The sequence below is a fragment of the Geotrypetes seraphini genome, chromosome 4 (assembly GCF_902459505.1).
Source record: "Geotrypetes seraphini chromosome 4, aGeoSer1.1, whole genome shotgun sequence".
Taxonomy (NCBI): Eukaryota; Metazoa; Chordata; class Amphibia; order Gymnophiona; family Dermophiidae; genus Geotrypetes; species Geotrypetes seraphini.
In genome coordinates this window covers 231,300,466-231,326,726 of record NC_047087.1, presented here as the reverse complement: position 1 = coordinate 231,326,726, position 26,261 = coordinate 231,300,466, and the positions used below count along the sequence as shown (strand labels likewise).

The 26,261-nt window shown below is 38.9% G+C and overlaps 1 protein-coding gene across 3 annotated transcripts in view; it reads right to left on the bottom strand.

Moving 5' to 3' along the window:
- Window positions 1–26,261, bottom strand: part of CHUK (component of inhibitor of nuclear factor kappa B kinase complex) — a 197,292-nt gene that overhangs the window by 66,338 nt on the left and 104,693 nt on the right. For all 3 annotated transcript variants that reach the window (XM_033940253.1, XM_033940256.1, XM_033940254.1), the window contains 4 exons: window positions 23,153–23,347; window positions 22,093–22,195; window positions 4,681–4,804; window positions 3,710–3,861 (listed from right to left, as the gene is read on the bottom strand). In XM_033940253.1, the coding sequence (XP_033796144.1) occupies window positions 3,710–3,861; window positions 4,681–4,804; window positions 22,093–22,195; window positions 23,153–23,347 (574 nt within the window). The remainder of the gene's footprint in view (window positions 1–3,709; window positions 3,862–4,680; window positions 4,805–22,092; window positions 22,196–23,152; window positions 23,348–26,261) is intronic.

The window sequence follows — 26,261 nt, the reverse complement described above, 5'->3', positions numbered from 1 at the left end:
CATGGGAGTGGACTGTTGGGCATGATGGACCACTGGTCTGACCCAGCAGCGGCAATTCTTGTGTTCTTGCCAGTAACTTGGTGTGATCCACCAAGTCAAAGGCACTACTCATATCAAACTGAAGAACCAATGCACTAATACCCTTGCTCAGACCATTTAGATGACCAAATAAAATGTCACACTATTCAGACAAATCAGCAGCAACATCTATCAAAGAAGGGAAGGTGTGTCTTCAGCAGTAGACTGACTAAAATTGAGAGACCAAGAATAAGAAAACTAGGCCAGTAAGTCTGATTTCTGTGGTAAGTTAATATAAATGCTTTTAAAACAGAGACTAGTGAAATTTCTAGAATCCAGTGGATTACAGGACCCAAGGCAACATGGATTCACTAGAGGTAGGTCTTATCAGACAAATCTGATCAAAATCTGATCAATTTCTTTGACTGGGTGAACAGAGAATTGGATAGAGGGATTGCGCTAGATGTGGTGTACTTAGATTTTAACAAAGCCCTTAATAGTGTTCCACACAGGCATCTAATAAATAAACTGAGTATCCTCGGTATGGGCCCAAAGTTACAGACTGGGTCAGGAACTGGTTGAGTAGAAGGCGACAGAGGATAGTGGTCAATGGAGATCGCTTGGAAGAAAGAGATGCTATCAGTGGTATGCCACGAGGTTCAGTTCTTGGGCCTGCTCCTTTTTATATTTTTGTAAGCAATATGGCTGAAGGGCTGTCAGGTAAGATTTGCTTCTTTGCAGATGATACCAAAATCTGCAATATAGTAGACACCCCGGATGGTGTGAATAACCTGAGGAAGGACCTAGTGAAGCTTAAAGAATGGTCTGAAATTTGACAGCGAAGATTTAATGCTAAGAAATACAAGGTCAAGCATTTGGGCTGAAAAAAAACATAGTTTAGGGAAGTGAAGAACTTTTGTACATGAAAGAGGAGCGGGACTTAGGTGTGATAGTAGGTGATGCACGTGGGGAAAAAGAACCCGATGTTCACATACAAAATGGGGGGAACACCACTAGGGGTCAGTAACCTGGAGAGAGACCTGGGAGTGATGGTAGACGCATCACTGAAGGCATCGGCGCAATGCACCACAGCCTCTAGGAAAGCAAACAGAATGTTGGGTATCATTAAGAAGGGTATTACGACCAGGACGAAGGAAGTCATCATGCCGTTGTATCGTGCAATGGTACGGCCGCATCTGGAGTACTGTGTCCAGTACTGGTCACCGTACCTCAAGAAAGACATGGCGGTACTTGAGGGAGTACAAAGAAGAGCAACTAAACTGATAAAGGGAATGGAAAATCTCCCATATACCGACAGATTGAAGCAGTTGGGACTTTTCTCCCTGGAGAAGCGAAGACTTAGAGGAGACATGATAGAAACCTTCAAGATCCTGAAGGGCATAGAAAAAGTAGACAGGGACAGATTTTTCAAATTAAGGGGCACCACGAGCACAAGGGGGCACTCGGAGAAATTGAAAGGGGACAGGTTTAGAACAAATGCTAGGAAGTTCTTTTTCACCCAGAGGGTGGTGGATACATGGAACGCGCTTCCAGAGGCTGTTGTAGACAAGAAAACCTTAAATGGTTTCAAAGAAGGTTTGGATAGATTCCTAGAAGAAAAAGGGATTGAGGGGTATAGATAGTTATAGACCATTGCTCAGGCAATGGGCCTGATGGGCCGCCGCGGGAGCAGACCGCTGGGCAGGATGGACCTATGGTCTGCCTCAGCGGAGGCAACTTCTTATGTTCTTATGATCTTAAGGTGGCCAAACAGGATCAAAAAAGCAATGGTGAAAGCTAAAAGTACAAGGGTACAAAGGTGCATAGAGAGAGAGGTATGGCCAGTAGGAAAAATGAGGTATTGATGCCCCTGTATAAGACTCTAGTAAGACCTCTTTTAGAATACTGTACAATTCTGGAGACCGCACCTTCAAAAAGATATAAACAGGATGGAGTCAGTCCAGAAGAAGGCTATTAAAATGGTTGGTGGTATTAGATATAGGGTATATGAAGATAAACTTAAAAGATCTCAATATATATACTTTTGAGGAAAGGCAGGAGAGGGGAAATTTGATAGACATTTAAATACCTACATGGTATAAATGCACATGAGACGAGTCTCTTTCATTTGAAAGGAAGCTCCGGAATGAGAGGGCATAGGATGAAGTTAAGAAGCGATAGGCTCAGGACTAATCTAAGGAAATACTTTTTTAGAGAAATGATGATAGATGCAAGAAATAGTCTCCCGGTAGAGGTGTTGGAGACAAAGATTGTGTCTGAATTCAAGAAAGCATGGGACAGACACATGGGATATCTTAGGAAGAGGAGGAGATAGTGGATACTGCAAGATGGGCACACTGGATGGGCCATTTGGCCTTTATCTGCCATCATGTTTCTATGTTGCTAATAATTGATACATCCAGATCGAAACATGCACAAATTTCCCAAGGAGCCTTTTATAAAAAACACACACTTCCTTGAGCCTTTACACGTATTAAGGGCTGACAAATCTAGCAAGAATAGCCATTTTATTAAGAAACATATGTAGGTTCCCATAGGAATAGAATATGGGCTACCTGGATAATGGTACTGCACAAACCCTGAGGCTCCCCTAAACTCCTTTCAATTAAAACTCCTTGGGTTGAGAAGAGTTCCCCAAACCTTCTCACTATAGCAAATCAGAACTGGGTTTCAAGCCTGGTACTTGCTCCCTTCTCTGATTACCTGCTCCTGTAGCAAATGCCTATAATGTCTAACCTGGGTGATATAGACAGGCTGAATGTATAAATTTCTCTCAGGTGTTCAACTTGAGGTATAGACAAAATGAAGGGTCCCTCCTTCAGAATGGATGGTCAGATGGCAGGAGAGAATCCAAAAGACAATTTTGGTGCCAATAAGCAGAGCTTAAATCTTCTTGGGGGTACAGGTACTGGCATTAGCCCACCCCTTCAGAAAATTCAAGAGCTCCTTGGTTTCTATTAGGATCTGCTTCCAAAAATTACTAGAAACCTTGACATGGGCCTGACAGCTAGTACAGCCAGCAGGTCTGCAACTAACAGTTTTCCCTTGAAACTCCCTATTCCAGCGGTTGCAGAGAGCCTGAACAGGAAAAAAACAAGAGGTCAAAAATTGTAGCTCTAATTAGCTAAGGCTGCAGACAGACTACAGCACAGATAATGCACTTTTTACAAAGTTGTCAACTAAGAGAGCCGACAGCCATCACTGGATAAGAGCTGATAGTTGGTAAACAGTCATAGGAAATATAAGCATACAAATATAATGCATATCTTTCCATGCTGTTACACACCCATCTCAGAGCAGGTACAAAATGCTGACATCTAGGGTTGTTTTTATGTTTTTGTTTCTCACCCTCCCCACCTAAATATGCATGCACTGATACTGTATAAAATCAAAAATATTATTCTAGCCTTCAAAATATGCTAGATGAGAATTGTGCATGCTGCAGATCTACACATCCAAACAGTAGATTAAAAATAGTTATATTCTAGAATATACATTTACATCTGTAAACATTGCTATTTACATATATAAAAGCTGGGCAACCTTTCCAAAATTACTGCCAGAATCATACAGAAATAGCTCCTTGTAATAGCATCACTTTTAAACATATCCAGATAAACTCTGATTAGAAGATTCTGTGAAAATAAATTACTATTACTCTTATACTTACAAATTCCATATGCCATTTGATCACTATATCGATCAAGATCAATTTGGATACTTTGTTGAAAAAAGTCTAGCTTGGCTTTTAACTGCTGAGATGCAGAAACCATGGTGTTTTTCAGTTTTGTTAAGTTGGCATTATATCGAAGAAGACTGAGCCTAAAAAAGAAAAACTGAATTTACCTTTAATAAGTTAACAGAAATTACTTCATACTTATACAGTGGTACCTCGGTTTACGAGTGCACCGGTTTGAGAGTGTTTTGCAAGACGAGCAAAACATTTGCAAAATCGGCACCTCAGAAACCAAGCGCGCCTCAATTTGCGAGCGCCGCCTCCTCCCCCAACGGCAAACCGGCATCCTCCCCCCCGCGATCGGGCACCCCCCACAGAGACCTGAGGTCCCCCCAACCCACCTGAACCCTCTTCTTACTTTAGTGTAGCCTTCGCACCGGCACCGGCACCAGCATGTCCTGTGTGTTGGTGCCGGTGCCTGAAGATCTGCCTCCTGTGCTGGGCCTTGAGCATGTGCGCATGCTCAAGGCCTGAGAGTTCACGTGGGGGGGTGCCCGATGGCGGCGGGAGGAGTGCCCTATGGCGGCTGGGGGTGGTGCCGGATCATGGGGGAGGGTGCCAGTTCGCGGGGGGGCCTTCGGGGGGAGCAATGCCAGTTCTTGTGGGGGGGAGGGAGCAGCGCTGCTGGCCTCGGGGGGAGGGAACATATCAAAGCGAGTTTCCATTATTTCCAATGGGGAAACTCGCTTTGATAAACGAGCATTTTGGATTACGAGCATGCTCCTGGAACGGATTATGCTCATAATCCAAGGTACCACTGCACTTGTTTTCACATTAGTACTAAAGTCATTGATTCATCTTGAATCTTAAAATTTATATGGAAGAATGATATGCAATCCAATGACAAAAAGACAAAAAGTCTGCAAACATCAAATTTATTTCTACTAAAAATATGATTAACTTACATTGCAGCTCTATGACCTTGAAAGAGCCGGCTATAGTCATCTTTTAATCCTGACACATAATGGACAGCTTCAGCCCACACTTTACGAAGCTGAACAAGTGGTAACTGAATCTTGCTATCTCTTACTGTAGAAAACAAAAAAAGAATGTCATGCAAAGGACAGCATTTCTTAGTTTAAATTCTACTATTTTTTCCTACCAATTTCTGGAGTTTGTGATAGGCGAGGCATGAAGCTTCAAAATGGTAGTAAGGTACTGGATATTTACGTCATCAAAAATGCATATTTAGTTTCACTTATAAACTAGACAAGAAAACACATCCTCATTAAGGGGCCCTTTTAGAAAAGCTTAGTACACTCTAATGTCCATTAGTGCACATTAAGTGCCACAGGGCGCATAAGTATAGAATAGGATGCGTACCATTTAGCACACACACTAAAATTCAGTGAAAAAGCCCATAATTCTCATAATGAAGTTCCTTGACCCAAAAGATGCATCTTTAGATTATACAGGGATATTCACTACTCGTTTGAATTTGGGAAATGCCAAAATTCAGGTATCAGCAGCAGAATCAAGATGTGCATCTTGCAGCTGGATCGAAATGTCTATCAAGTTTCAAGTTCTCTCTATTCAGGGAAGTGATTAGACTCAAAGCAGACATCTACTATATACAGGAAACACATTTCCTATCGCGTTTTCAAAGATTACTGTCTCATAAGAGAGATCCTGGAAGCAATGGATGCAAGCAAGGATTAGAACACTAGATGATGTTATGTCAAATGGAAAAATGCTTGAGTTTTCACGACTGCAACAAAAATTTGGTATAGTTAACTTTCAAAACTGTAAGTGGTTGTAGTTGAAGAAAGCCATTTAGAAAGGGTTCCCCGATTGGCAAAATCTAAAAAATTATTATAGTCTACAGATCCTTTCCTTCCAAACAGATTCATTAGGACATCAGGCTGCCAAGGTGGTATAAATTAATATCTGAGTTCTTGAATAAAAAAATAAAAAATGGTCTTCGTGACATTTGGAACATTGAGATAAAGCAGTATATTTCTGCATCTCGATGGCCACAAATGTGGACTTAGAGGATGAAATGTACAGCATCTTTTTCTGTTACATAGATCTTTTTGGACCCCTGTTAGGTTGCACAAGTTAGATAGTTCTAAATCTGGCACTGTCATTTAGACATTGGGACACTGGATCATCTGTTGTTCTATTATCCTTTGATACTTAACTTTTAGAGGTCAATATGGGGTAGAATTAATAACATTTTGGAATCATCAATTCCACTAATGTATGAGGCGGTCATTAATGGAACATTATTACATGTTAAGCCCCCTATGGTTCAATATAAATGCCATCTTTTCCTTATAATGACTGGGATAGCCATCCAGATGATAATCCAAAATTGGAAGAACTATTATCGTTTAAATTTTCCTTTCTGATGGGCAAATCTTTGTTCCAGTTATAGATTTGAAAGGATGAACGCTGATAATTTGGGGCATGATAATATATTCAAATTGATTTGGGGCCCATTGACATCTTATGTTGCCTCACTATAATAGCTTTTTTGATTGTGAGTCAGTTTTTGTTTATTTTGGTACATATCCAGGGAAGGGTGGGGGGGGTTCTTTCTGTCATAATTTGATTTTTAAATATTTACACTTGGGAGGATGGAAATATATGGCTAATAGGGTAAAGTTATTGGGAAAATCTCTGTTTCTGTTTTATTAAAATATCATTAGGTGGGTGGGTAGGGGTAGGGGGAGAAATTGGTTGGTTATGTATATTGAAAATTAAATGTGCTTATATTGACTTATTATATATGATATATTTATGTATTGCACTATTGAAGATTGTAAAATCAATAAAGATTAAAAAAAAAAAGAGAGAGAGAAATCCTCATATTTTTAGCTGGCTTCCATTAAAGTGCCTATGTATTTCACAACAGGGAATAAGGTCCACACCAAAAATATAATCCAATATATATACTAGTCTTTAAGCCCATTACATTAACGGGTGCTAGAGCAGATGTCTGTCTGTCTGTTTTCTTTGTCTCTCTCTCCTTGGACGCTGTCTGTCTGTCTGTCATTCATTCTGTCTATGGCTCTCCCTGGCCCCCTTTGTCTGTCTCTCTCCCTGGCCCCCTTCTGTCTCCCACCCCCAAAGCAAACCAAGATTGCTCCATGCCCCACAGTACACCTCTCCCCCCTAAAGCAAAGCAAGTTTGTTCCCTGGCCCCCTTTCCCTCTCCCCCACCCCAACTTCCCTGTGCAGCAGCAGCATTTCCCTCCCATCTCCTCACCCCACTACCCTGTGCAGCAGCAGCAGCATTCCCTCCCACCCTTCCCTGTGTAGCCGCAGCATTTCCCTCCCCCCTCCATTTCCCTCCCCTCCCCCCACTCCACTTCTCTGTGCAGCAGCATGTTTGTTTCTTGCTGGCTCCCTTATCCTTTCAGCACACAACAACCAACCTTCCTCTTCCCCGGACCCGATCTCCACGCTCCTGCCCCTGTACCGCAGAACACGTGAAGCGTCCAGCAGGTCGGGCAGTGCCCCGTGCTGCCACCTCAGCCAGCGACCAGGCGCAGTACCGCGGGGTCAGCAGCCCGTAGGCTCGACTGTAAGGCGGTCATCGCCAGGCGCCGTTGAAAGAGCTGCACAGTCACACGCCTCCAGCCACCGCACGTGCCTCCAGCTAGCGTAGGCACCGTGAGGACTGGCACAGAAGCACACCTCACGGCGCCAGGAATCATGAAGTTTCAAGAGCGCATGCACGCTCTAGGGTTTTATTATTATAGATACACACACAGAGGGGCATAATCAAAAGAAACGTCTAAGTTCGTTTTGGCCTAACTCACAAGTCATCCAAAGTCGGACACGGGAAAAGGTCCATTTTCAAAAAATACATCCAGCATTTTTTTTTTTTTTGGAAAATCGTTCAACTGTATGTCCAGCTGTCTGATCGTCCAGTCCGCTAAGTCATCCATCTTTATGCCCCATTTTTGTCCAAAAATTCATCTAACTTAAAAACACCTAGAAAAAGACCTTTTGGACATGGGAGGGGCCAGAAAAGGGACTGGACACCCAAACATGGCAACAGAGTAGTGGGGCACCTTACAGAGCACTGCTGTGAACTTCACAAAAAGGGTGCCACATAAACTTTCACCCTTATAGGTCATGGTGAGCCCCCCCAAAACATCCCTAGAATCTACTAGACCCACCTATCTACCACCCCAATAGCCCTTTATGGCTGCAGGAGCCACTCATATAGCAGTACAAAAGGGCTTGGGGTTTTTTGGGGGGTGCACATGTTTCTCCATGAATGCAGTGATTAGAGAGGCTTATGGGCCTGGGCCCTCCTCTTCATGGTTCACTAACCCACCCCCAAGACCACTTAAGCCACCTCTGTGCAGCTCTACTAGGCTTTCCTATGCCTGGCTGCCAGGTGCTGATGTTCTTTTTTTTTTATTTTTTTTTATTTATCAAGTTTTCATCATTATCATTTATACAGATAATAATAAAGAAAAGAAAATCACAAGTAAAACATAACTATTACTAACATAAAACATCTCACTAGTTCCTCAAGTCCACATAAATGGGAGAAAGTATCCTAGTAATCTAAAGAAATCAATCAATATCAATATAATCCTTGATCAAAGATCAACATAAATGGTGTGCTGATGTTCTGGAGGCAGATATGTAAAGCTGTTATTACATTTTTTATAGGGGGGGGTCAGTGATCACTGGAGCTGAGTGTGGGGGTCTGTACTTTGTGTCTGCAGTGCTTATCTGATCACTTTGGATACCTTTTGTGGACTTAGTCCTGGTTTTAGATGGCCTAAGTCACAACGTCCAAGTTCTATCTAGGCATTGTTGTAAAACCTTCGGTTATACATGCAGTACAACTAAGTCTAGGAAGGCCCACGTCCCGCCCTCACCACTCCTCCTAAAACGCCCCTTTTAGCTCTGGTCGTTCAGCAGCACTGTGAAGGCCTATGTCATTTTTAAATACGTCTAAAACCTCGTTTGATTATCGGCATTTGGACATTTTTTGTTACTGATCGTCCAAGTGCCGATTTAAGCCGGTTTTTAGACGTTTTTCTGTTTCGATTATGAGCCCCACAGAGTGTGGGACCAACACCAGATATAATGATATCTTTGTTGCCTCACTATCAATTCATACAAGGAGGAAAAAAAAAAGATATCAGTGAGTGGGATTGCACCAATGAATAGCATTTTGCAGTACTGCATAACCCAAACTCAATTTAATCACAGGTCAAAAACCTCCAAAAACAATAAATGTCTGCACTTGTACTTAATGCAAAAAACTATTTTATGACAGCACTTATCTTAAAGATCCCTAAGGAGCACCTCCGTTTCAAATATGGCTTCTTCAGGGGAAAAGAATGCTGTCTAAATCCAACAGGAGTGCAGGCACTTCTTTGTGCTCTGCCTCTTCACGATACAAACACAGCCAATGTCATGGCATGGAACGTTTGTACACGCTGACCAGAAGATGTGCACCCCACAACTACTTCCTGTATACTGCTATAGGAGATTGGAAAAACTAACAGGGAAATCATAACAAGAGTCAATTAGAAACTTTCATAAACCCTGAGCTTATCAGTAGATTAACTGTATACCTTGACAGGTCACTAACAAAGTAGTTTAAGTTTGATTTATCACTATTCCCTTAGCAATTTTAAATAACAATGGCTGTTTGTGAGCTCCAAGATGGAAGCAGCCTTTGTAGTCCACTAAAACACTGCTTTTCTTTATCATCGTTTACCTCTTCCTTAAAATCAACTGTTGTACTTCAAGATGGTCCGATGCATAATTAAATATGCTGTCAGAGTCATAAGAGATTAGCTTTAGAATTTGATTTGTGGAGCCTCAGCTGGAGACACATGGAATGGCATAGTCTTTCAGCCATGAGATCTCGCCGAGCCAGAGTTACATAGTAACATAGTAGATGATGGCAGATAACGACCCAAATGGTCCATTCAGTCTGCCCAACCTGATTCAATTTAAATATTTTAATTTTTTTCTTCTTAGCTATTGTTGGGCAAGAATCCAAAGCTCTACCCGGTACTGTGCTTGGGTTCCAACTGCCGAAATCTCCGTCAAAACCTACTTCAGCCCATCTACACCCTCCCAGCCATTGAAGCCCTCTCCAGCCCATCCTCTCCCAAACGGCCATATACAGACACAGACCGTGCAAGTCTGCCCAGTACTGGCCTTAGTTCAATATTTAATATTATTTTCTGATTCTAGATCCTCTGTGTTCATTCCACATTTCTTTGAACTCAGTCATCGTTTTCCTCTCCACCACCTCTCTCCGGAGCGCATTCCAGGCATCCACCACCCTCTCCTTAAAGTAGAATTTCCTAACATTGCTCTTGAGGGCTTCCTGTCACTAATGTGAATGGATAACTCACCATCTGTTCCTACTGTTCTGGTACTGTCCTATGATGTCCAGGTCAGTACAGTGTAAGGGGGATAAGGTCAGTGTGGGACTTGTGTCAGTTTTCACACAGGGAGCAAGAGTTCTGCCGTGTGAGTACTAGTGTTTCATCTGCAACTAAGATGGGTGTCCAATCAACTCAACTTCAAGGAGCTTCTGCTGCAAGATTTACTTACAGTGGAGAGGGGAGCTGCTGGTACAAGTTTGTGTTCTTCAGCCACTTTTGCTTTAACCCAGTAAGAAACCTTTACCTTAAAGACTATATGGCAGGCCATTTCTGACTTAGGGAAAGCCTTGGTGCCTCGATTTAATGATCTGAAACAAGAAGTGCTGGAATTGGGAATTAAAGTGTAAGAATAGGATGGATATCAACAGTTTGATAATAAAGTCAATTTATTGGACAGAAATTTTGGGACTCTTCAAACTGGTCAAGCTGCGCTGGTTCAAAAGTGGAAACACTGGAAAACATTTCCAAAAGTTGCAATCTGCACTTGATTATTTTCCCCCGACCTAAGGACATGTTTAGCAATATTTAACAGAAGCGTTAAATGTTCCTCAACAATTTATTTCCCCTTTGTTTAGAATTTATTATACTCTTTCTTTTAAACAAGTGAAGTGAGAAAACTAGTTGGAAGCTTCTCAAAGTTTGGAAACCTTCACCTTGCTAGAAAAGTCTGATTCAGTGCCAGCTGCTACAGTGATTATTCTTATACTGCTTTCAGAACCAAATATTTGCTTTCATAACCAAATATCTCAAAGTTAGAATATTTCCAGATGTTTGTAAGAAAACCCAAAAGAGGAAGTATTTTTTTGTTGTTATTGTTGCTTTTGTTGCTGTGGCCACGATTTTGAAAATTAGGAACAATGTGCTGTAAAATTTCAAATCTATTAAATATGTCTTTTTTGATCCTGCTCAATTAATGATTTTTCTTTCTAGTAGGAAAACCCTTGAAGTGGGATTCAGAATATCCTCTCTAGAGTTTATAGTATCTGAGCCCTCTGAAGATTAATTTTGCTTATGAGGCTGATAGATGTGTCACCAGGATGGATAAAAATCAATGATTTTATTTTAATTAAAATCTGATTTTTTTTTTATTTAAATTGTAAATTTTTTAACATACCTTTTAAAATAACTTTTTTAAGAAACTATCTAAATATAGTTTTCTATTTAAGATACATTATACAGTAGTCCAAAAGTTATTTATCAAGAAATATGGACTAGTTTTTTTTTTAATTATGTAGCATGAGGCTGTATATTCATGCAATGTTTTAATGTTTTGAAGTGTTGATGGGTGGAGGAAGGTCCACAATGATCCTATTGTATGTACTTGTATAACAGAAGGAGGAAATGTAGGGGGGCGTGGCTTAACGCGAACACGAATGGACGTGTGATCGCGAAGCTCCTCTTCATATAGGCAACGAAAGATAAAATATAATTCCCTTCTTGAAGATTTCATCAAAAAAAAAAAATAATTATTAACAACGCTAAATAGATACTACCCTCTTACGCCGAAGTAGATGTGCAGCCTGAGAGAACAGGAACGGAGAAGTCAGTGCTGGAACGAGGCGGTGTTAAATCGCTGATTCGTGAGGGTTATAAAGTTTTAAATGAACTTGGAGATCATTAAAGAGTGAAAAAAAGAGGTACTGCTGAGAGTCGGGTGAAGTCTGGGTGAGGAAAGTTAAGAGAAAAGGTCTGTTTCTCTTTTGCCGGTTTTTTAATGACAGAAGGATGACAGTTGCTGTAGCGACGAGGCATTTTTAAAAAAAAAAAGCTCACAGCGTGAATGACACCAACCTGCCTTACCAGATCCAGGTGAGGTACTGAGAAAAGAGAAGCTAGAAATATCAAGAGCGTTGTTATTTCTATGTGCTGAAGGTTTAAACTGACTAACATTGAAGGGAAAAAAGTTAGAGAGAGACCAATCTCGTTTGTGAGGCTGCTGACAGTTGATTTATGGAACTGTGGCGGTTTATTATAGCCTTCTCTTGCCGGCGCTGAGTCGAAGTCCGGATTAAGGAGATTAATTAATCACTGGCTTCTCTTTGTGATATAAAAAAAAAAGGAAGTAAAAGTCTGAAGGCAGATAATTGATCATTTAATTGGCCAACAACATAAAAGAAAGGGGAAAGAGTCAGTGAGTTGTTTTTTTTTTGTTTTTTTTTGCCAACTTTCCCCTGTGATGAAGTATTGAGAAGTGGCTGTTATAGAATTGAACTGACAGAGGTATGCAGCTTTCTCAGAGCGGCGAGATATTGTAGTGTGTGAACACACCAGAGGAAACAGATGAAAAAACTGCCGACAATGAAAAAAGGCTGAGGGGAACATAATTGTTCTTTCTTATTGGCTTTTCTCTGGGCTGATACAGAGAAGCAGTGAGGGCAGGCTGATAAAAAAAAAAAAAAAAAAAAATTGAATTGGCCAACGGAAGAAAAAGGAAAGTTTCAATGCCGTTCTAAAACTAGTGCTGTCAAAGCTGTAACTGTGTAAAAAACTGAAACAAGAAGAAAATAAAACCTGTTTCTCAATTACCGGTTTTTTTTTTAACTGGAGTGACATGACACAGAAGGCAAATTACTGACAGTTCCATAATACTGAGAGGAAACGGTTATAGTTTGAAAATACCTTCCTTCACAATAACTAAAATAAAGTCCTGAGATAAAGGAGATTTATTATTTTCTCACTGGCTCTTATAACTGTGCTGAAGACAAGCTCTTTCAATGGTTTTCTTTGTGCTGTGAAGAGTGACATCTAAAATAAAATACTGGACAAAGTGATTGAAAAAGGAAAAATTGCTGTGGAGAAATAAAATTGGAAAAAAGGAAAAAAAAGAGAATTAAGAAAGGTGCAAGAGAATGGCAAGTACCAGACAAGGAAAAAATGAAACCGGTATGTCTGCAAAAAGACAAAAGCAAGATCAAATAACACCAAGCAAGATTCCACTTCCTGTTGAAGAATCTGACATATTGAGTAGAGCTGAAGTTATGGAAGAACTAAGACAAATTAAGCAAATGCTAAAGGAAACTGTTACCAATATGTCAGATATGAAGGAAGAAATATTGAACATCCACAGACAACTGGAAGTTAATAATAAAAGAACAACTGTACTAGAATCTAAAATGGAGGTCATAGAAAGTGAAACAAACAGATGCAAAAATGACAGTCTGGAATTAAATAAATTGAAAGATCAACTGGAAGACTATGAGAATCGAGGAAGAAGGAAAAACATTAAACTTTTTAGAATACAAGAAAATTTAGAAGGAAAAAATACTATACTTTTTCTAGAAAACTTAATTCCAAAAATATTACAACTGGACTTGAAACAACCACTTGAAATAGAAAGAGCGCATAGGATTCCAGTTAAAAATGTAGAAAATAAAGACAGGCCAAGACCAATAATTTTCAAAATGCTTAGATACCAACAAGCATTAGAAATATTAAATGCTGCAAAGAAAGACAAAAATCTAAATTATAAAGGATCCAGAATATGGTTTTTGCCGGACTTTGCTAAAAATACAGCAAATAAAAGAAAGAGACTATTAGACATGAGACCTCAACTAAAAGAAAAAGGTTTTAAATACGGTCTATATTATCCGGCAAAAATGAGAGTATCATCTGGAGATAAATCCTTGTATTTTGAGGATCCAGAAAAACTAAAAGCTTTTCTTTCTAAACCAGAACCTATGATATTTTAACATAAAACATTAAGATGGGTTTTGATGACTTTATGAAAAATTATAAAAGTATGAAATATTGAAATATCTGAAGAAAGGGGAAAAAAAATGATATAAAGAAAAGATAATAAAAATTTATTTATGAAAAAATGACTAAAGTTATTAAAGGTTAATATAGACAGATAGAAGGGGAATTTGTTTGAATATTGATTGCCTAGGGGGGAGGAGAATGTTCGGGTTACAATTCCAATGTGTATCCTTAAGCAGCCATTGTATTGGGTGGGAAAGGGAGGGAAAAGGAGAGTATTTACTAGAATGATTAAGGAAAAAATAAACAAGGGATTAGATACTTTAGGGGTAAATATGTGTGTCGTGAAAAACATTTTTTGGATTTTAAATATGAAAGAAGAGGGGAAGAAGATTATAATGAGAAGTATTAAAATGTATAATGTCTTTTAAAATATATTCTATTAATGTCAATGGCCTGAATCACGTAATTAAAAGGAAAAAAGTATTAACATTTTTAAAAAAGCAAAATGCGGATATTTACTGTCTGCAGGAGACCCATCTTAATATAAAGGAATCACAGAAACTATCGGGTGGATGGGTAAAGGAATGTTTTTTTGCTCCAGCAGAGGGTAAAAAAGCAGGGGTAGCAATTCTTATAAATAAAAAATGTACGGCCAAGATTAAGGTAAAAAATTCAGATCCACATGGAAGATGGATACATATTGATATAGGTATGGGAAATGATACCCTGACGTTGTTTAATATATATGCCCCTAATTCGAATCAATCAGAATTTTTTAAAAAGTTACAGAATATGTTATTACCACTGGCTGCTTCTAATTTAGTGGTGGCTGGAGATTTTAATGCTGTAATGGATCCATTATTGGATAAAAATCCAGGTAAAAGTATAAAATCTTTAGGTTTAGATAATTTGGTTCAATCATGTGATTTGAAAGATATATGGCGTATTCTTCATTTTAATGATCAGGAATTTTCATTTTGTTCACAGGTTCATAAATCATTTTCAAGAATAGATTATATTTTTGTTTCAACAAATAAAGTGCAACAGGTGATTAAAGCTTCCATAGATCCTATTATCATTTCTGATCATGCGGGAGTATGGATAGAATTACAATTAGATCAATTAGAGAATGGTAGACCTCTTTGGAGATTTGATAATGCATTGCTTGTGTATGACAAATTTTTGGAAAATTTTAAAACACAAATTAACGATTTCTTTCAAATAAATTTAGTGGAGGATACATCTATAGAGAATGTATGGAATGCATTTAAAGCAACTATGAGGGGTAATATTATATCATATTCAGCTTTTATTAGGAAACAGATTAAAATACAATATATAGAATTAGAAAAGGAAATAAAAATATTAGAAGCTAAATTGGTAAGTAAATGGGAATATGAAGTTTTGCAAGCTCTTTTGAAAGCAAAAGGTAAATATAATGAATTAACTTCAAAAATGATAAGAAGAGATTTGTTTTCCAAGCAAACAATGCATTATGGAAATTCTAATAAAGCGGGGAGATTATTGGCAAATTATCTTAAAGCAAAAAAAAGAATAACTAATATTAATGGAATAAAAGATGATAATGGTATAATAACAAATCAAACAAATATAATATTAAAACAATTTTTAAAATTTTATAAGGACCTGTATTCTTCTGAGCCTTATTTGGAGAGACAAAAAGATGGGAAAAATTTTTTAGATTTAATTAATGGACCTAAGGTTCCTGATCATATAAAACGGAGTTTAGATGAACCTATATCATTAAAAGAATTAGAAACAGCATTGAGATCTCTTAGAGTTGGATCCGCTCCAGGTGGTGATGGTTATACAGTAGAATTTTATAAAACATTTCAAAATATCCTTTCCCCACATTTTCTAAATTTATATCAGACACAACTTATAAAAGGTAATATTAAAGGTACTATGGCTGAATCAATAATAATTGTTTTGCCTAAGCCAAATAAAGATCCTACTTTGGTTTCAAACTACAGGCCTATATCTTTGATAAATGTTGATAATAAACTTTTGGCGAAAATTTTGGCTTTGAGACTAGCCAAAGCTCTCCCACATATTATAGATATGCATCAAACGGGTTTCGTTGCTAAAAGACATTCCTCTAATAACTCTAGACTATTGTTTCACATGTTAAACTTATCAAAAAAAATGGATGAACCGGCTTTTACAGTTTCATTAGATGCTGAAAAAGCATTTGATAGGGTAGAATGGAATTTTATGTATCAGGCTTTAGAATGGTTTGGTATAGGTTCTGGATTTATACAAATGGTAAAAACATTGTATAGCTTCCCGATTGCAAGACTAAATATTAATAATAAGATATCTGATGGTTTTCAATTGCAGAGGGGAGTTAGACAAGGTTGTCCTTTATCTCCTTTGTTATTTGATGTTGTATTAGAACCCTTATTGTTAGCAATACAGCAAAAGAGGGAGATACAAGGTATTCCATATTCAGATATGGAATATAAAATTTCAGCTTATGCTGACGATATTTTACTTTATTTGAGAAATCCAGAGTCAACCTTATCTTCTTTATTGGAATTAATTGATAAGTTTGGTAAATTTTCAGGTTATAAAATTAATTGGAATAAATCTGAAATTATACCCTTGAATGTTCATTGTGTAAAAGGATTATTTGATATTTTTCCATTCATATGGAAAGAAGAAGGATTTAAATATCTTGGCATTCAAGTTAAAAATACAATTGAAGATACTGTAAAAGAGAATGAAAAATATGTATTAAAAAAAGTTACGGAGTTATGTGAACAATGGAACCCATTACATATTTCTTGGTGGGGAAGAGTTCAAACTATTAAAATGATGATGTTACCTGTAGTTTGCTACCAAATGAGTATGATACCTATTTATTTTCAGGGGTCCTTTTATAAAAAGCTCAATAGCATTTTAACAAAATTTCTTTGGCTTGGTAAAACACCTAGAATAGCTTTAGTAACTTTGCAAAAATCAATTAAGGAGGGAGGGGTAAATTTTCCAAATTTCTATAGGTACCATCAAGCCTATATTCTACGTCAGGGTATGTATTGGATCCTCCCAGAACTTATGGATAATGCACCGGATTGGTTATATTTAGAATGGCGCCTTATGTTTCCCCTAAATTTAGTTCATCTACCAAGTATTAACATACCTAGAAGATACAGAGAAAATAAAATATTAATGGATACTTGGAAAACGTTGAGATTTATTGATAAATTAACACCTATCCCAATAAACAAATCAACTAATCAATCTATATGGATAAACTCCAAGATCAAAATTGGCGGAGCTCAAATCCTTTGGAAGAACTGGATTATTGCAGGCATTAGATCTATAGACGATGTTATTTCAGAAGGTAAACTGCTGGATTTTTCACAATTGCAACATAGATTTGGTCTTAATAAACACAAAGTTTTAAATGGTTGCAGTTGAAGCAGGCCATTCAGGTTGGGTTCCCTGAGTGGAAAACATTAAATAATCAATATAGTTTAAAGTTCTTATGTTTTCAAGCAGACTTCCTAGGACATCAAGCCGCATTGTGGTATAAATTAATATCTGGATATTTGAATAAAAAACCAAAAAATGGTCTAAGAGATATTTGGAGCATTGAGATTAAGCATCAAATTAATGCATCTCAATGGCCACTAATTTGGTCTTGGAGAATGGGATGTACAGTGTCAGCATCTATGAGACAAACTTGGTTCTTTTTATTACATAGAGCTTTTTGGACCCCTACACGTTTGCAAAAATTAGACAGTTCTAAGTCAAATAAATGCTGGCACTGTAATCTAGAACCAGGGACATTAGATCATTTATTGTATCATTGTCCCTATATTAAAACTTTTTGGAATTCAATTTGGCCACAAATTAATAAATTGATGGAAAATCATATTGCAATATCATATGATACAATATTATTTGGAATGATGATGAGAAAAAAAAGTCAAATTTCACCAGAAAATAACAAGCTTTTATTAATTATGACAGGGGTTGCCATTCAGCATATAACTAACAACTGGAAGAATTATAACAACCTAAATTATACATTTTGGTGGAATACAATATGTCATATATTTAAAATGGAAAGAACAATAGCAATACAAAGGGGGACATATACTAAATTTATAAAAATATGGGGGCCATTGACAAAATACTGTAATGAATAAATAGTAGGATTTTTCTTCTTTTCTTCTTTTAAGGATTTTTTTTTTTTTTTATGATACACATAGAGGGGGGTAAGGAAAATAATTTCTACATAATATGTTATAATATATTATACAATATGTAAGGTATGATTGAAAAATAATAGAAGGGTGGGGGGAGGGAGAGGGGATAAAATTTATTTAGAACATAATGTATTAGATATAAAAATGTTATTGAATATTCATCAATTGTATTCTAACATGTTGTACACTTTCTGTAAAATTTGAAAATTAAAAATATTATATTAAAGTAATAAAAGGGTGGGGGGAGGGGGAGGGGGAAAATTAAATTTAGATATATAATGTATTAGATATAAAAGTGATACTATGTATTTATCAATTGTATTTTAATATTTTGTACACTTTATGTAAAATTTGAAAATAAAAAATAATGGGAAAAAAAAAAGAAGGAGGAAATGTCTTTCTTGAAGAATCAATTGATACCTCAGGATATGCAACAGAATACTTACAGGAAGTAGCAGCAGCAAAAGTTATAATAAAATATGAACAGTTTAGTCACAATGCTGCAAATGTATCCAGGATAAAAAGAAATTTATAAGAGCATAAAGAGAATACCAAGCTAACATATGGTTGCAGTGCTCATTTGCTGCACCTCCTAACCAAAGACTTCAGTGTCTCAGAAATAAAGACTAATAAGATTGAAATTGCCAAATACTTCTGTTAACAATCATTTGGAGCAGCTGCTCTGAGAAGAATGGGTGGAACCAAGGTAATGCTCCCACAAGATGTTAGATGGAACTCTGTAGTAGAGAGCTGCACGGGAACGGGGACGACGGGAATCCCGCGCGTTCCCTCTTCGGGTCACGGGGATCCCGTGGGGACGCCCCCTAGGGTTGCGGGGATCCTGCGGGGTTCGATGCAACTAAAGCCGCGAGGCTCGTCTTCTTTTTGCTACCTGCCCTGCCGCAGCACACAGCCGACCGGAAGTCTTCCCCAATGTCAGCGCTGACATCGGAGGAAGGGCTTAAGCAAAGCCCTCCCTCCCTCCGATGTCAGCGCTGACATCAGGGAAGACTTCCGGTCGGCTATGTGTGCTGGGGCAGTGCAGGCAGGAAATAGAAGACGAGCCTCGCGGCTCGAGCTCCATTTGGCTGGTAATTTGTTTAACGATGAGGGCTGAGAGGCGGAACACAAAAGGGGGGAGGGAGTGCATTTTTGGACACAAGGCATGAATTTGGGAATAGAGAGCTGCAACCATATTTGAAAAAACATAGGGGAGGGCTTCCAAAATTCAAGGGTTATCTTACAAAGCTGTCCTCGGTGCGGCAGAGCTGTGGAACGCCCCTCTGGTTAAAGGTTCAGAGGATAAAATCATTTCTCAACCTTTGGCCAGTATCAGTCACTTGTACAGCTCCTTTTAAAGAGTGCTGCATTCCCTGAATTACCCATTCCCTCTCATTCCGTTTGAGAAGGCACATTTAGAACCTCATGTAAACCCACAGTGTTCTAGGCTGCACAGGGCATTCAGCGTAATAAACAAGCCCCATTATTTTCAAAGCAGAGGATGAAAGCAAATAGATTAAATCAGGAAAGGTTGTTTATAAAAAATTGGCTTCCATCGGTCACAGAGCAATGGCAAGGAAGGTCTTCTGACTGTGCTGTTACACAGTCAAAGTTTAATTTATAGACATTGGCAGCTCTCTTCAGGTTATTTTTAGTCAGTGGTCAAAAATCTTTTAAGCAAAAGTGGGCAATATATTTAACAAGTGACACGGAGATTAGGTTGCAAGGAAAGAAAAAATATTAATGTCAGCATTATAATCAATGTTTTCCAGCATAACAAAGAAACGATATGTGCCAGCCAAAAGTACTGTACAGAAGGACTATTCAATATTCTATATGATCAATGTTTGCCCGGTGCTACCTCCTGTTTCACTAGAGATTATATAGTTCCAGTATCGCACACACTTTTTTTCCCCAGAAAATGAACTGAAGAGCAGGGCTATAGGGTGTAATTTTTGAAAATCCATCTTGTTCCTACAGCTCACTGGCTTGTGTTGCAGGTCCACATTCTTGGGATGTATCACACGTGTAAGGACCAACAATACGAATATTTGATAGCCAGAACGCATCATATAGCTGCAAGAGATGGTTGTGTACACGGGAATGGAAGAAAGGAGAATTTTTGGTCACAGGGAGGGAGTGAGGTACAGATAAGAGGGAGAAATATTGTGGTGGAAAGGGAACAGTGGGACAGATTGAAATGGATGCAAGAGGGAGAAATGTTGGACATAGTAGTGAAGGGAATGGAGAGAGAGATGTGGCATGGTGCTGGAGAGGGGTGATAGAAGGAGAAATGTTGGGCATGGGGCTGGTGGGCAGGCACGAAAGATGAGAAAGGGATAAATGCTGGACCATGGTAGGAAGAACCAATGGACAGAAACGGAAGAATTTACAGAAGATGGGAAAGCGGAAAAAAGAAACTGGGACCAACTTTATGGAAAAATAAGTCTCCAGACAACAAAGGTAAAAAATGGAATTTATTGACTAAAATATGTTAGCTTTGGAAAATGTATATAGCAGATGTCTTTGTATTGTGTTCAAAAGAAAAGGAAATGCATTTCTGGTTTTATTTCTACAGTGTTGAAGTACTTGCTGACCCTTACTGTGACTGGTGAGGATCCCCAAGCACCGCCAGCAGAGGACCTCCTCTAGAGAAGGCCAGAACTCCCCTCCACAAAGCACAGCAGTCACTGGCAGCATCCATGAGCCACTGAGGTGCCAGCATCTGTGACTCAGGGACACTACTGCTGCCTGCCAAGCTTGGCAGAAGGGACCCCTGGTCAACTGCAAAGGAAGTCCTCAGCTGACAGCTTGGGGGTTCTCATCAGCTGAGTATTTATATTTTATATTTACATTAGAGGCTTTGATAGAAACCCGTTTACAAAGTTTGTATTCTTCCCAATTAATATTTTCAAATTAATAAAGTGTCTTTGCCTTTAATTCAGTAGCATAATTAAATAAAATAACTATTTCTGAAGTTTATAGGGATGGGCGGGGACGGAGTGGATTCCTCGCGGGGCGGGTGGGATTCCTCGCGGGGACGGGTGGGATTCCTCACGGGGACGGGTGGGATTCCTCACGGGGACGGGTGGGATTTCTGTCCCTGCGCAACTCTCTACTCTGTAGTGGAATGTTTTGAGCAGTATATCAAGAACTGACCTATTCTGATGATATCTGGTTATAAATATTAAAATGAAACCAGTAAGAATGAGTCTATAGAAAACTATGATTTAAATCAAGTCTTTCTGACTAGCGATTTAAACCAAGATTTAAATCAATTTGATTTAAATCAAATCCACCCTGTAAGTCACTACTCTACTTTTTCTTCATTTCTTTGATATTGGACTTGATCTTTCACAAATGGACTGCAAGATTAGAGATCACTTAGGAGAGCTACAATCTGCTCTCTTGCAGACAGGATGCCTCTCTAGAGCTGTATTCATGTATGCGTGCCATTGTAGTTGGCAATTAAGTCATTAGCTGAGTAACTAGTGGACATAATGGTAGTAACTTGTCTACCTGATACAAAGAGAGGAAGCATGCCATAAGATTACTAAGTAGTACATTTAAAACAAATTGGAGAAAATATTTATTTTCACTCAATGCATATTGAGCTCTGGAGTTTGTTACCAGAGGGGTGTACCTAGGTTTAAAAAAAAAAAGTTTGGGCAAGTTTCTGGAGAAAATATCCATACAATGTTATTAAATATAAGCTTGGGGAAATTCACCATTTATTTCTGGGAATAAGCAGCATAAACTCATGGTTTGGATCCTGCCAGGGACTTGTGACTTAGATTGACCACTGTTAGAAATAGGATATAGGGCTTGATGGACCTTTAGTCTTACCTAGTATGGAAATTCTTAAAATTCTTAACACCTGCAAAATATTGGAATTACAGAAAATGGCTAAAATAGTAAACTGTAATTTGTTTCAATGTGTTTCTTTCTCCAGGACAATGAGTTTGTGCTTGATCTTGTCAATTAGAATACCAAAACTTACCAATATAATTTACACATTCTGAAAGACTTCGTGAAGCAAATGGTCCTTCATAAGCAGTCCTGCTTTTATCAAATAAATATACCATGTAGCTATCCCAGCCTCTCTGAAAAGACATAAAACTTTGAAAACAAGTTTCACAAACACAATGGGACAGCACCACAAACATTTCTTCAAACTATTAAGCAGCATTACATCTGAATGGAACTTTGTTTATATTATGTTGTCCTTTTCTCATTAGGAATTTACAAAATCATAATAAATTCTTTTTAGTAAAGGACCATCAATCAGAGTCTGTCCTTTATGTTCCATAATTGCTTTATGGACAGAACATCCCAAGATACATGACTGGGTTCTCAAAACTGTTTGTACTTCCTCCTTCTACTCCTTTGGAAATGCCTTTGCAAGATCAACAAAATGAAAAAGAAAACTTAGATTGGTTGATATTTTTATGGGCTTCCAATAAGTTTAAGGAAAAACAATGGTTGATATTTTTATGGGCTTCCTATAAGTTTAAGGAAATACAATGACCTCTCTTACTCTCCACTAGATTGTCCTGGCCCCTCCCAACTAACCAATGTTCCCTCTAACCCCCACCTGGAACCATTTTCAAACAGTCAGCATGGTGCCAGTGAACCACAAGTCCCCTGAACTCTTGACAGCTGTTCTAAACTTGCACCACCAGAAGGACTCATGTTGTACTATTTTGCTAAGCGCATATGTTGATTGTGAATTGTATGCACCATGCTAAAAGTGTAGGCTATCTGCATGTATTGTGAATGATTCTCAAACAGCATCCTCTGTTGCCATTCATTGCCCATGTGGGCTGTAGATGCAAATGTACAAATCGCTGTCACAATCTAAATTATCTTTTATAATTGTAATGAAATTTTCTGATGTGGTCCAGGTACACTTCAGAAGTGATGCTGTGGTCTAACATGTCTTTTTGTCCTTCCAGCTACAGCAATGGGATTTGGAAACATCAAGAGTGAAACAAAGAATGAAAATTTATTTCTATATAGCTTGTCACACAGGGAAGAAAATAAATTAAGATTCTTCTTACTATTCCATCTATGACACACTGTGAAGCAGGTTTGCGGGGATCCAGGGATGTTCCCATCTCTGACAGTAGCTCTTGATTACAAGCACATATCCCAGTTTCTATTTCAATTCGAGACTGAAGAGAATGAAGGCTTTCATCAGGATGCAAAAGGAAAGAAATGATTTTTGCAGAAGTCATATTTAGGATGTGTACAATCTATAGAAACAAAAAGGAAAAAACACAATTTACTCTGAAGCTTGCTATACATTAACAATATTGATGTCTTTAATAAAGAAATACAGGAGCAATTTATCAGATATATAAAATTGATTCCCCTGAAATCTAGACCTATTTGTGACTTATGAGAACTACTGAAAGTTGTTCTCATCTTGGAACAGACTGAGCATTTAAAATTGTCAGCTTCAAAGCTGCAGTAGTAACCACACAGAACAAACTTTCAATGGAAGAGGGACGTTCCTAATAGAGAATGACACGGGGAAAAATCTGTCCCCGTCACTGCCCCGTCACCGGACCACCATCCCTTTCACCGCCCCGTCCCCGCCGTCCCCTTCACTGCCCCCCGTCCCCACAGCTTCCACCCTTCCCTCTCGCCACCTCATTGCCTTTCAGCGGCCTGAGAACCTCCCTCCCTCTCCCTTACCTTTACGGTGTAAAGAAACTTAAGGGAGGGAAGGTGCGCAGTCACTGATCATGCACACGGCCCCTTCCCTCCCTCCGACCAAATCTATCTCTCTCCCTCTTACCTTTAGAAAAGAAACTGATGCCAGCGAAGCCTGCCTGTACCACCCTGCAGTCTCGCGTGTGTGGGCGGAAGCTTCTCCTCTTGACAGTTGTCATTTTATGAACACAAATGAAACAGACCAAGGTTCAACAAAACCCATCTCCCCTCCCTTTCACAAATATTTCCTTCACTACTGTGAAAACTGAACAAACCAAATTACTACAGAATGCTACATAGAAAAATCAAGCTAACAGAATACTTTAGTCACACATGGCAAGAATAATATTAGGGGAGTGCAACTAGGGCAACTGCCCCCTGGTCAGAGAGAGAGCCCTAAGCCAGCTGAAAGCTAAAGAAGCACAGCCTGGACTTTGTGGTCCCCAGTTATGTCTAATACCAGCTCTAGCAGGATACATATTTCAAATCTGAAATATTCTAATCACAAAATATAAAATATATATATATTTTTTTTCTTTTTATTATCTGGTAATTTTATTCTTCAAATCACATTGGTCTCAGGCTTTGGTTTTAGGTTCCTTCTGTCTTCATCATGGCTGCCTCCTGAAGGTAAAATAGGCACAAGAGGAGCTGGGGAGAAGATGCCAAGTCTGACACGGGCACAATTTTTTTTACCACAGGAGTAAGAATTTTCACCACTTCCACGGGGTAAAAGGTCTTGTCCCCATTCCCGCAGTGCGGTGAAAGGTCTTGTCCCCATTCCTGCGGTAAACCAGTTGCAAATGTCTCCATTCCTGCAGACTTACTGCAGTAACCCGCAGTTTACCATGGTAAACGGGTCCCCGTGTCATTCTCTAGTTCCTAAGAGTGGCAGAATGCAAGGGACAACCCACAGAGGATGGGGGAGGTCATGTGTCAGTACAGCAGTCATGAACAGGGACAGAATGGATAGGTGAAGCAATCCTTGTTTACCAACATCTTTATATGTTAGAACCATAATGCACTAATCTGTATGCCAGTCCAATATCTTTTATATACAGCAGCATCTTAACTTTGAGATATATCTAGGTTTTAGGTTCACCTGTAATCATAAATTAAATATAGCTTTCCCCAAAAAATTTCAGGCTACTGTACTAATCACCTAATGCAGTATTATTTATAAGAGCAGGTATGTCACCTTTCTCACAAGCTAATTCTAGAGTTGGAAGGTATGTCTTAAAACACAGAGAGGATGTTACGGTGGCAAGACATTTAGGTCTGTGCATTTAAAAAAAGCCCCATCACTTTGGAAAAGGTTCAATAAAAGCAGTGCCTTTTCCACAATATGTGTGATGCAAATCAGAAGATGACATTTTACAGAAGAAAATGTTCAAAAAGACAGTTGCAAATCTGCATGTATAAGTAGCACTACTAAGAATATAAGTGGCAATTTTGCAATTACTGCATTTAAGGCAAAACTTGTTCTTACCTAATCTTCTTTCTTTGATTGCTGCTAATCCAGTTCAGACACATCTTAGACAACTGAATACAATGATTAAAAAAAACTGCACAGACTGCTTTTGGATTTCAATGAACTACTGTTAAATGACATCATTTGTGTCTTGTCTGCCATCTGCAATGTCCCTAGCTGCTTAAGCGTCTTACTGTTACTGCAATAGATTCATACATAGTTGCAGGCATCAAGGAACATTTCTAACATTTAATAGACACTTAAGGGCAAATTCTATAAACAGCGTCCTGATTGTAGGTAGCCTACTGCTGCCTAACCAGCCAATCAGGACACATGTTAAAAAACAAAATAAAAAAACAGTCCAAGGCAGGCCACCTACATTGTAGATGCTTGCGGGAGCCTAGGGAGATGTGTAGGCCTGCCTAAGGCTAGGCGTGGGCGTGGCTTTACAAGGAAGCGGCCTTAGGCATGCCCTACATGCCTCCCTAGGCCCATGGTAGGCACCTGAAATAAAGGCCAGCAAAATGCTGGCCTACATTTCAAGCAGCCACAGCCGCTGAGCTTATCGCGACAAGGGATCTCCCTATTGCTATAAGTTTAGCGGCTGCAGCAACCCGTCCTTCCCACTACCAGTAGGAGGAATGCCCAGTCCCTCCTGCTGAACTCACATCCCCAAACATCGCTGGCAGGAGGGATGCCCTATCCTAACTACCGGAAACCACCCCCCTCCCACAGCAAACACTGCCAGCAGGAGGGATGCCCAGTCCCTCCCGCTGGAAACCAGGAACCCCCCCTCCCGCTGGAAACTAGGAACCCCCTCCAAACATCAACAGCTGAACTGACTATCCCATCTGAAATGAGTCTCCAGACAGTAATGGGATGTGAAAGTATGTATTGAGGACCAGGTGGCAGCTTTACAAATGTCCTCAATAGGAATGGAATGGAGAAAAGCTACTGAAGCTGCCATTGCTCTAACTTTA